Source organism: Lissotriton vulgaris, chromosome 10, assembly GCF_964263255.1.
Source record: "Lissotriton vulgaris chromosome 10, aLisVul1.2, whole genome shotgun sequence".
Lineage (NCBI taxonomy): Eukaryota > Metazoa > Chordata > Amphibia > Caudata > Salamandridae > Lissotriton > Lissotriton vulgaris.
The window spans coordinates 1,028,254,870-1,028,268,061 of NC_141698.1; the positions used below are offsets into that span (position 1 = coordinate 1,028,254,870).

At 42.7% G+C, this 13,192-nt stretch overlaps 1 protein-coding gene across 3 annotated transcripts in view; it reads right to left on the reverse strand.

Moving 5' to 3' along the window:
• The window catches only part of CPNE4 (copine 4), a 1,444,425-nt gene that overhangs the window by 647,129 nt on the left and 784,104 nt on the right, over positions 1 to 13,192 (reverse strand). For all 3 annotated transcript variants that reach the window (XM_086942069.1, XM_086942068.1, XM_086942067.1), the window contains exon 4: positions 6,882 to 6,953. In XM_086942069.1, coding sequence (XP_086798195.1) covers positions 6,882 to 6,953 — 72 coding nt within the window. The remainder of the gene's footprint in view (positions 1 to 6,881; positions 6,954 to 13,192) is intronic.

Sequence of the window (13,192 nt, forward strand, 5' to 3'; positions counted from 1 at the left end):
GGTGAACGGGCGCTCTACAAATTCATACTAACATAACAAAAGGTTTGTGATGCTATGCAACCAGCTACTGCACAACTAAGTCTGGTCACATCGGTTTAGTATGTACTTCTTATTTTATTTTATTGTGCTTTGGAGGGCACTCTGATAAAGGGCTGGTAGATGCCTATGTTATCACTACATAGGCTCTCATTACATACACTGTGAGAACTCTGATTTTGGTGCAAACTGGAGTTTGTGAATGAATTGTTATTCTTACATGAGCTGACATTACCACACCTATGAGTTTTCCCTAGGATAATTTTTGACAGAGGAGATCTGGCAGAATTTGTGTGGGTGAAAAATCACAGCATTCTGAACATGGGAACATTTTAGTATTACCATGTTACCCCCATTCTGAGCTGTGGAACTGTAGGTGGTGCAGTACATGTGCAGCTGGTCCATTCCTCACCCTCGGTTTCTGTGTTTACCGGGTATGGTACAAGTAAGTTAGTAAGTACGTAAATTTTATTGTTTGGTCAATTAAAACCTAAACAATATAAAGACATGTAAAAAACAAGTTAAAACATTAAAAAGAGAATATCATTGTTTAACAGGTATTTTTCCACATTATTGTCCTTTTTCTGAGGTCAGTCCTGAGAACAAATTTTTGTGAACCTGTACAAAAACTTTGAGAAATTTGATCAATTTACAATTTAATTGTGTGTCCGGTGGATTTAGGTTTGCAATTATTGCGGCTCTACAGGTCCTGATGCCTCTATCTTTAAAAGTTTGTCTAAGAAGGGTGGTGCAAGCGTTGTGGAGTTGGGTACATATGGAAATTACATGAATAAAATCTTCATTGTGGTAACCGCAGAGTCGACATGATGAGGTATGGTACAAATTTAATGAGAACAGATTATCAAAAATCCAGAGTCATAGCCCATATTAAAAACATTTGAAGCAATTAGTCATTTAGTCTGGTCTTTTGAGATTCTGCCTCCTTGCAAAAAAGACACAACGTCATAACTTCAGTGATAGGACTCTATTTACACATTTACTTACTTGATTTAATGGGAACTGTGCCAACCTACTGGACACTTTACTAGGTTTTGCTGGAAAACAGAATTAAGGCAGGAGAAACTATTTTGAGACAAGACATTGAAGTAAAACAGTCAAAGCAATCGCAGCATGAATTGGGAAAAATGACAATGAGCCCTGACATAGGACAAGAACAAATTAAAATACATCATCAGTGCACAAAAAGGGATCAGGGAAAATACAAGATAAGTTGCTCCAACCAAACCAGCCAAGACGCATAAACCCTACAAACAAGCCAGCTGCTACACCCCAGAACTCAGCATGTCAAAACGCAGATGCAAACAACTGGAAAAAAGATGGCGCACTAGCAGGAAATATACACCGACCAACCCATCTTCAAACCCACCCTCAAAGACTACACAGCCATATCAAAACCGCAAAAAAGAGGGCCCTGGCCCACCATATTGAATACAACGCCAACCAGACCAAGGAACTCTTCGCCATCATCAGAAAGTTCACCTGCCAGTCAGCTTTCAAAAACTTTATCCCCACCTCAAAGGAACTCTGCGACGCTCTTGCCGACCACTTCCATAACAGGATAGCAACCATCTACAAAAACTTCGATCCTCCAACCTTCACAGCATCCCAACTACCACTGCCGCTGACCTCCCGATTACCACATGGGAACAACTCAGCACACCGTACACCTCCACTCTCATGAACTCCATCCACTTGGGAGTACCTGCCCCCACAGACTTTTCAACCTCAGAAGTGACAAGAGCAGCTGCCAACTCACCAACCATCCTCTACACCTTGATAACCACAGCCACCTTTCCGACACCTGGAAAAATGCTGAGGTCAGACCTCTCCTCAAGAAACTCTCTGCAGTCCCCTGCGAGCTTGAGAACTACCATCCCATCTCACTGCTCTCTTTTCCCACCAAAGTCTTGGAGAAGGCCATAAACCTCCAACTCACAGAACACCTGGAGAGAAACAAGCTTCTTGACCTGGAGGGTACCTCAGGGTGCAGTAATATTAGTGAGCCACTGCTGTGTTACAATATAAAAGACACATGTCACTTACCCTGAACATTAGATGTAAACACATTTTGCATTTGGACGAGTGTGCTTATGCACTGTGAGTGGCCTGGCCAAAGACGGCATGAAAAAGAAGAAATTGGTTCATAAATTCAAAGATATTCCGAACAGGTGCCCCAAATACCTATGGCCCAAGGCTCCTAAAAATCCTTAAGATGTCCCCTTCACATCACAAGCCAAGCACACTATCTGCGGCATCCCCCAAGGCTCATCCCTCAGCCCAACCCTCTTCAGCGTCTACATGACAGTACTGGCGGATATCGTCAGATCACACGACATCAACATCATTTCCTACGCGACGACACTCAGCTCATCCTCTCTTTATCAGCCGACCGTGCCTCAACAAAGACTGACCTCCACAACTGCATGAAGAACGTTTCAGCCTGGATTAAGGACAACTGCCCAAAGCTCAACACGGGCAAGACTAAAGTTCTGATCTTTGGCAAAAACATTGCCCTAACAACTCGTGGTGGCCATCGGAACTCTGACCCACCCCACCCCACGCCAAAGATTAAAATAGTGACCACTCCATGAAACACAAAGTCACCTCCATCTCCTCAGTCTGCTTTCACATGCTGTGCATGTGCTGCAATATTTTCAAGTTGCTCTCCATCAGCACCAGTAAGACGATGATGCAGGCCCATATCACCAGCCGACTGGACTATGGCAACACACTTTATGCAGGCACTATCACCGAACTAATGTATAGACTACAGACGATCCAAAACGCAGCCCCCAGACGTATCCTCGACCTGCCCAAGAGAACCCACATCACCCTACACCTGAAAGACCTCCACTGGCTCCTGGTCCAGAAGAGATGCCATTTGAAGCTTCTGCCCCACACCTACAAAGCCCCACACCAACAAGGTCCTGCCTACATGAGCCACCGCCTGCACTTCCACCAACCTCCCAGGAGTCTCTGCTGAGCATACCTCACCCTCGCACAGACCCACCCCTTCTTCCATCTCCCCACCAAAGCCTGGAACACCTTCCCCCTCCTCTCCTGCACCGCACCGTCGCTGACCGACTTTAGGAAGGGACTCAAAACCTGGCTCATTGACTAAAACCTGCAGCAGGCACCTGGATACCCTCTCAGTTGACAAGCCATGCTATACAAGTAAGACTTGATTGATTCATTGATTGAAGATGGTAGGAGATCGTAGAGAGATTTTTTTTAACATGATACAAATGGGACAAGTTTAATGTGGGTTGGGGGTATTCCAAATATTAGGCTTGATACCAGAAAAAAAATAATCTTCTTAAAAAGAGGAATTTTTGGTATACAACTGTTACAACAAAGTTTTTACAACGCACTACCATTACAACGCAGGCATTACCACGCATACCATTACAACGCATTGCGCTGGGGGGCGCTCTAGGATAGGGAATAAGTATTTTATTTATTTTTTATTTATTTTTGAGATTTTTATTGCGCAAACAATTACCCTAAGGTGTCTCGGCGCATGTGTGGGCTAGCAAGACCGCGACAATAGAGTTCACTGGTTAAACAGCCATGTCTTTAGGAGCCTCCGGAAGCTCATCAGGTTGGGGGCATTTTTAATGCTTAGTGGTAGAAGGTTCCAAAGCTTTGGTGTGGCAACCAGAAAGCGTCTATCTCCCCAGGTTGCCGTTCTTGTGCGAGGTACTGGTAGGAGGCAGGTGTTAGCAGATCTCAGCAGCCTTTTGGGAGTGTACAGCTGAAATGCCTCAGTCAGAAACTTGGGTCCGACGCCATGCACTGCCTTATAGGCAATGCAGAGGGCCTTGAATTTAATTCGGCTCTCTACTCTGAGCCAATGAAGCTGGCGAATTGCAGGAGTAGTAGGCTGGCGGCGAGGGATGTCTAAGAGAATTTTATAATTTTATATCCAACACCTTCCCTAGTGTCCACGGGGACTGGAGTTGGAATATAAAATTATACTTACCACTATCCAGCACCTCTAAGCGCTATGCGTTGTAACGGTATTCGTTGTAAATACCGCGTTGTAATGGTATGCGTGGTAAAAGTATGCGTTGTAACATCATACATCCGGAATTTTTATACTAAATCATGGTCTGCTTCTCTGGCTGTGGTCCACAGGGAGCCTGTACCATGCTGGCTTTGATTTGTTGTATTAATGTTGTCTGGTCTCCAAGTCTTTTGTTATGGGGTGAGTTCAGTCTTTTTGAAGAAGGATACATCTAAAAAAAATGACAAAGGATTGGATTGTATCCAGTTGATATAGTGGGACCGATTCTTATAGGCATTAACGAGTACGTGAAGTGGTAATCATGTTGTACCCTTTTATGTATTCATGAATGCATTTGTAAAGTGGCTCCAAATAATCTAAATTGGGAATCAAATTAAATATTGAGGAAATATTTATCCACAAGTAGAAAGGAATGTGCACTCTTTACACTGTTACTAATAGGGAGTTGGAGGTGTTGGGGTAGATTCACAAAGGCATGTAAGAGCAAGTAGAAAATGCTGCTGTAGTGCTACATATTCTTACATTTTCAATGATTTGTGAAATCAGCCCCTACATCTCAAATTTTCTTGATCCATTAGAGGATCTTCATTGGATGCTAGATGCTTCAAAAAATACCCACAAGAGACCGAATTTGGTTGATGTAGAGTTTGTTGCTGGTTACACTCGAGGTGTCTTAATTGAAAGACAATCAATAAAGTGATTTAAAATGGCCATATTTAAAGCTGTAGAAAAAAGAAGTCTTATCAATTGTTTTTTATTGAAAATAAATTAATGTGAGATCATTAGAACCATTATGAGTATAGACTACACAGACACTCTCAGAAGGACACATTAGACAGAACAAATGCATAATTATCCATCAGAGCACATATATGCCACACAGTTGAGTATAGCTGGGCTGACAGCATCACTTTCTTGCAGGACACACTGTGACCCAAATTAGGGCATTAAGTCAGAACTCTTAACATACACCCAACTCAGCTATTACAACAAACACACACAACAGCACTTGCCTCCCTCAGTTGTCTCCCACAGACATACGTCTGTGGGGCACTAGGTATGCCTGCTGGCTACTATCCTATAGTATGTGTGGATGATTTGTTATAGCCCTCTGGTTTCAACCAAGAACATTCACTCACAACTCATTGCAGCTGGCACATGCACTCAATACAGGAAAATACTCATTTACCCTTCTAATAGCACATCTCCACAAGCCGTATCAAACTCGAATCTGCGATTGAAAGAGCTGTTTGCAAAGTCACAAAAACAATGAGATGCCATGTGAATGGCAATAACATGGCTTAACCCCTCTAATGGTGTGCCACCTGAGACAGAAAGCAGCTACTCTGCAAGTATATTTTTGATCATGGGAGTATTTACTATAGATCTGCAGGGGTGGCTCCTCCGCTGGAGCGGAAGAGGGCCGCCCCACTCACATTACTCCCAAACTCCCAGAGACGAAAAAAAATGGTGATTCATTACCATTTTATTTTTCATCCCCAGTCTCGAACAGGGCGTCAGGACGTGGCCGGAGCTGCTGCCGAGTGACAGCAGTAGGGAGGGCTGTCAATACACTGTTGAAAGTGCGCATGTCTTTTGGCCGGCCGTCATGCAATGCCCAGCCACACATCTCTAACCAGGGCCGAACTGGCTGTTTCAGGCACGGGGCGATCCCCCGGTGGGTGGCATAGGTGGGGGCCGGGTATGGGCCCCTGGGGGCCGTTTTTGTTACAGTGCAGATTTTGCTGCAAAGCTGCAAAATCGGCTTTGTAACAAAATCGGCCGAAAACCGGCACTTGCAAAGAACTCGGTCGCACCCCCAGCCCTCCCCTGGGGCTGGCTGAGCACTTTTGCCAGGACCGGTTTTGGTTCCCAGTCCGGCCCTGTCTCTAACCCAGGTGTCTTAAGACAGCTGGGGTAGAGCACGTTTTGGCCTCCAGAGCACCGTGGAGTGCTAATCAGGGCACTGCTCTCATGCTGCATGAGAACAACGCTGGGATTGTTCAAGGGAGTTTCCTGGTGGCCGGGATGCTGTCGAAGAAAGAAGACTTCTGGTGCAGAGGATGTCGTGTTCGTCTTCAGGTACGTTTTTTTTTTATATCATGTTTTCGCAGGTTTACGCCCACTCCTCCCCCGTAGATGCCAGCCGCCACTGTAGATCTGCATACCAAGTCTGCTCAAAACATGTTTCGAGGTCCTATACTCTTCTGACAATTGCTGTTACCAATGCTTTTTAAATGCAAATAATGTGTTCTGATGCTTGAGTTTTGTATAGATCGAGCACCACTAAATCATCCTTTAATAATCTAATAGTATGATCGCTAGTGTGACTAAGATGGACTTGTATTTGCCATTGCAAAGTCTCATTAAACAATAAAAATGTAAATATTGCTAATATAGGCAGAAAATTAAAGGAAAGGACATTTAACTAGCAACTGGGTACCAAAAGATTCCACATAATCACAGTGCATGGATTCCATTACGTTATATTGTGAAATAATAGGGGAACCTAAGCATAAATCAATCCTCATACAGCTGAGCAATTCTTTCTTGGCAAAAATGTTTAAACTAGCCCCATTCTGGTGGTCACAACTGCAATGGGGTCATACAGGCTTGGTTGGGGCATGACAGCTTTTAAAGCAGCCTTCCAACTTGCGTCTAATAGGGGAAATGGCAGAGTGACAGAATAGTTAGTGCAGCCCTGAATTTATTTGAATTTATATGATATAGTTGCTCTAAGCTAATAAGGTCATCCATCTTTAGCAGATGATTCACAAATGTACTTATCTCGACTTACCGTTATGGAAGATTTGCCAGCAGTGTTTCCATGCTTAAGTAAGGATTTGGAAAGTTTTCTCTGTGAAACGATCTGTAACAAAACAGGCAAAAATAAAAATTAGAAACTATTTTGATTTCTGTTTAACAATTAGGCACTTTGTGGGATGTTCACAAGGTTTAAATATTCCAGTGGTGGTTTCCTCTATCTACAATGTTTCCAAACTTGAAATACTCCCACAACAGTAGATTTGTAACAAAGTCAAAAATGTCTTATTTTGGAATTCTGTTTGGTTTTAAGCCTTGAAATACAGAAGCTTCGCAGAAATTGGCCTGTTCCTGAGCTGCTTCAAGAGTCATGTTTAGTAACTAATTTACCATCTTTAAAATATTTTTAAAGTTGTGCTACAAACTTCATACTAAATGACGACCTTAAAATATATAAAGACATATTAATACAATACAGAGTTAGCATAGATTTCTAAAATCATGACCAACAACAGAATTCTCATAAAACAATTTTGGTCTGTTTTTCTGCTAGTAAGCCTTGTGCACAAAGAGCAGGGTCGTATCACAAGGCAGGGACTTTCCTCAATTTATGAAATAGTTTCAGGAGAACCTCTAGAAAGAACACTACATCACAGTGCATTAAACAGCAAACCAGCTACCTCCCCTATCACTCCTCCACTTTACGCTTTTCTTTGACCCTGTATAGTGTTCCACTGCCTTTTGGCTAGATACCTACTTTTGAAATACCAAATACATGCATACATGTATGCATTGTTCACAGAGGAATAAAGATCCCACTCATGTATGTAACATCCACCCCAGTTAGCTGCAGTAGCCCTCAGTTTCAACCAGCCGCTGCCTGTGCAGGTAAGAGGGGTGGGACCGGGTGAGGGAGGGATTTCGGCTGATGACGACGAGAGAAGCTAAATGTGTTTAAAAACACAACAGATGAAGACCACTGACCAAAGGCCCCTCTATGTGTGTACATTATTCCTTAATAGTTTGGAAGAACTGTAATCTGGCGCGATAGCTAACTCAGAAGTGAAAACTGTGTATACAGTCATGGAACACCACTCTGTCTTCAAGATGGCTTGGCTAGACCCATTAAGAGAGCAGCCATTTCTATCTGGTCTGACTTGCGGGATGTAAATGGAATTCACCCATGGGAGCTGTTAAGAGCCAAGATAGGTTCTAGCCTCTCTAAGTTTAAGTATATACAACTTAAATCCTGGTTTGAGGCAGAAAAAGGGGACATAAGAGAAGGCTGGGATATCGAGATTCTTTTCCAATCAGTCCAGCCAATTAATAAAGAAATCTCCATTTGGTTCAAGAAGCTTTTGGACGCTGACAACTTAGAAATCCCACCACAATCATCGATCTGGAACCAGTACCCCTTTGAATCTACCATAGGCGACCTTTTAGAACCATCTCTAAAACTACTTTATCAATTCATTAAGCCAGCTAGTTTAAAGAAAAAACACTTCTTTGTAACCAACCGCCTTTATTACACACCTGCCATAATTGCTAAGTTCGCCCCCTTCCTAAGCCAAAATGCACTAGATGCATGGCACCCAATGCCAACGATATCCACATTTTTTATGAGTGACCTGATCTAGGTATGTTCTGGAAGGGGGTGGGCGATTCTATGTGCAACATTTTCAGAGGAAACATTGAGGTCAATACATCATTAGTGTTCTTCGGAAACAATGGCCTACCCATTTTATACATACCATAGTAGACAGATAGAGGGTTGCTGTTATATCTGATCCTGCTCGCCCGTAGACAAATATGTATCAAATGGAAAGATCCCCACCCCCCAATAAAAGAAGAATGGCTAAAATCCTCACTTGCTATGGCCCGTCTTGAGCATGAAGGGACTCGAGATAGTGCCATGAATATCTGGCAGCCCTTTACGATCTGGGTCCAAGAATTGAGACTATTGTAACATCTGTGGTACTAACTCCTCTGTCCTATGGTTACACCAAGCCTCCACAAAAAGAGGCTGCTCGGGTCGACCTAAGCAAGTGTAGGAAGCCGGAGGGTGCCCAGTTAGAAAATGATGGCTTTTTAAGATCTGCAGTAGCTTATTGGTGAGATGAGGACTAAAAAGGAAGAAAAAAAATACAAATTAAAAAAAAATGGTTAGTGGATAACTTAGGTACATCCTCAAACCCCATCCTCATAACCATATCTTTCATTTCAGATAATGTTTTAATAGATGTTTCTTGAGAAGGGCTGTTGCAGCTGAGCACTCCACCTCAACTTTTCTGCCTAACCAGGCATCCCGAAATGCCTTAATGTTTCACTTGGTGCCACCTGGTCTCATGCTAAAGCAATGACTCCTCATTTAAAGAAGCATCTTTTCAGCTTTAGACTCACTGCTGCATAAGAAGATGCACTTTCAGGGCTTGAGAAATGCAACAGTTTTCACTGCGCCCTCCTTGCAACACGATGGATGCGCCATATTTAATGTATGATACTCCATCTTGCAAGGAAAGACAGATGCGTCAGGAATCCTGACTAATCTATTGGTGCAAACGTCACGCATTGCTGGAATTGTGTCGCAAGCATTACTCAACTCCAGCAGTGTTAGGGGGTATCCTTAATGCACTGCATCACCCTTATGCCTGCCAGGCGTAAGGTTTTGATACAATGGCGTCCTAGAAGTGGTGCACTGAAATCTTAGAGATTTCAATGCGCTACTTCTACGTGGCTTTTATGTGGGGGACACCCTGCATACATTACACCTGGCGCATATATAGTGTGGCGCAGGGGTTCACAAAGCGACGCATCTGCCTAGATTTGTCACTTTGTAAATAGAGCACAACAGGGTGCATTTTTTATGCATGGCATAAAATTGTTGCAAGGCCTCATAAATAAGCCTCTTAAGAGTCCTCTGTAGCTGGCTCTAATGGCCATTAAAGCCCCGCTCCAGCATTAAAGGCCTGAGGCAAAGGTGACAGACTTTAACGAGGGAACAGGCCTATAATGGCCGGTAGCGCTGCGGATGGCTCTAAGGCTATTAGAACATTTTGCCCCTTGAGGGCAGAACGCTCTAATTTCTAAAACAAAGGCTTCACAGAGCTCAAGGTGGTTGAGATCCTCAAAGGCTCTGTGAGGCCTTTGAGTACAGCAATAGCTGTGAACAAAAGTTGGAATGTTGCTGCTCCGGTTTCTACCGGCCATTAGAAGCCCGTAGCACTCCATTGTCTTCAATGGAGCTAACAACATTTCAATGTCATAATATTCCCATAAACCTCGTGCCAGATCTATTAATTATTGGCCTAACATTAACAGTACCCCACCACAAACCTCTGCTCCACAAAAGGTTTATTGAGTAATGAGCTCAGAGTCCTTCTAAAGCTTTGCTTGAGACTTTTCACATAACATCACAAATCACATCACAGATAAAAACAATTATGATATCACTGATGAACAAACGAAATTCCAGCAAATACAGTATACATCACAGTAGTGATAGAAACACATTTGGCATACTTGGCAGCATTGATGGGTATGGGGTGTTATTAGGTATTTAGACTGAATAAAACAATTGCAACAAATGCAATTTACACTATACTAAGGAAATATATAGATTGCCTGAAAACAAGAGATGAGGATTGATCGCTTAGTAGAGAAGGGTTCCAAAAACAAAACCATAGTCCTCTGATGCACATGAAAGCCTAAAATACGATTTTGATGTGTAACCCTTATTTGCGGTGATTGTGCAGAACAGTTTTAGCTCAGGCGTGCATTTTGTTACTAAAAAACATATCTAATTGGTGTAAATTGTTTCATTTTCCTTCGAGAGTTGAGAATGTTATCAATATTCTACTCTAAAACAATTCAACCTGCAAGCCACCATCACAGTCCATTCACTAAAGATTGGAGGCTTGCACTAACAAAGAATGATGAGTGAAGCAGAGGTCACAAATCAATTTTCTGAGTCTCTTGTAAGAAGATTAGAAAGCAGATTGACAGAAGAGACACAACCTTTATGACTCACTCATCTGTCGTACCAATGACTTCCTTGGACAAATGAACAGTTAAAGGGAGTATGGATAGCAAAAATGTGACAGCGGCTCCCTCAAGCTTCGTGAGGGAGTGTAGATGCGAGTTGAACGAACATCATGGTTTGCATCTGAGCTGGCTAGAAGTGACAGCTTTGACTCCCCACACTATGGAAATTCGTTATATGCTCAGAAAATTGGCAAAGGAGAAACCCTCCCTGGATGTGGAAATTAATTCTCACTCCTAACGGGACTATGCACATAGTCCCCATCAACAAACTTGGACAATTGCAGAAAGATCCCTCTGCAGTTTCAGCTATAATTAAAGATGGCTGTGGCTGGACAACGCAAATTGGTTCAGAGGTAAGGGTGTTTCGGGCCCCTACAAAAGAGTTCTGTGGAGAAGTGTGGCTCACTGGTTAGAGGAGTCAGACCTGGAAGCAGAGGTCAGCCTGGGACCAGGGTTCAATTCCCGGCTCGGCGGGGTCTTGAGTCCAAAAAATGTCCATGGATTCGACAATTCTCGCTCTGGTGTCTACTCGATTCATGGGTTCACACTCTGCGACTCTGGGCAATAGCTTGCTTAATCTCCACAACGGCCCCTCGCGGCGGGATGCCTGGCTTTCACCTTGCGGATACCCTGCCGGGGTTATCTCACAGGGGAATACCAGGACGGGTTCCCTAAGCAAGCGCTTAGAAACCGCTCGGTGATTTGCGCTATATAAATTCCTGTACATTCCTGTACAAGTACTGACTGGCTACATTTACTTCAAAGTGATCAAGAGAAAAAGAAGAGCTGTAAATGGACCGACTCAGCAGACATCTAAGACTGACTGTTGGCAAGGAGAAACTCAGGTGAAAGACCTGTGAAAGGATAAATCTGCCTAAGGGGCATGCTTCAATGCCCCTCCTTCACAAACCTACCATTTTATTTCAGTATGACCCTACAGGCTTAATTTTAAATTATGGTAGATGAGCACCCTAGAACTATTTTTGGCAGGCAGGGGTCGTAAACTTGTTGGGCGTCCGACCAGTGGCTGAGATCTGAGATGTTGGTCAAAGTTCAATGCAATCGTCCAGATATTTCTCTCAGAAATGCAGTTACCATCAACTGAACTTTAAAAAGTTAATGATAGGAGAATAATTGGGAAAAATTGCGTGACTTGTGAAAATTATGTATATTACTCAAATTACATTTGCACGGTTGTCTGCATTAAAATTGTTTGCAAGATTAGCCCTCACATACAAAAGTCACATAAATGATCTGCTCTGTGCAATTTCCATTAAGTTTCTAAACTCACGTGGTGAATGTTGCTCCGGCTGCGAATGTCCAGTGACAGGCACAGTTCCCGTAATACATGTTCACCTCAATCAGTCGGTGTTCTATCATAATAATGTTTTGAAAAATGCTGTGGGATACAAATATTGGGCCTGATTCACAGAATGAACTTAAGACTCAATCCTAAACTTACTACTGTTTTGGTATTCACAGATTGCACTTACTACTTTTGGTATTCACAGAATGAATTTACTACTTTTGGCATTCACAGAATGAACTTACTACTTTTGTATTCACAGAATGAACTTACTCATTTCGGTATTCACAGAAGTTAGGACTCCTAACTTTAGGACTCCTAAATGGCTTCTGTGAATACCAAAAGTCCTAAAATTAGGATTTTTCTCAATTTAGTAGTAGTAAAGTTAGGACTCCTAACTTTACTACTACTAAATTGAGAAAAATCCTAATCTTAAGACTTTTGGTATTCACAGAAGGCATTTAGGCGTCCTAAAGTTAGTAGTCCTAACTTTACTACTACTAAATTGAGAAAAATCGTAATTTTAGGACTTTCGGTATTCACAGAAGGCATTTAGGAGTCCTAAAGTTAGGAGTCCTAACTTCTGTGAATACCGAAATGAGTAAGTTCATTCTGTGAATACCAAATGTAGTAAGTGCATTCTGTGAATGCCAAAAGTAGTAAGTTCATTCTGTGAATACCAAAAGTAGTAAGTGCAATCTGTGAATACCAAAACAGTAGTAAGTTTAGGATTGAGTCTTAAGTTCATTCTGTGAATTGGGCCCAGAGTGTCTAACAGTGGGTGGTGAACTTTGGTCTACCGGCAGAGTTCAAGAAATTGTTGTTACTCCGCACTCTTCTTGGAGGGCGGAGTTTGACAAAAACTCTGCCTACGTCACATAGCGGAGTGTACCAGCACCCGCACCTAGATTTGGAGCAGTGGAGGCTCTTTAGCCAATCATGGTGAGCCACACAAAATTACATAATGCTCATTGGCTGTTGTGGATTACACATGTGCT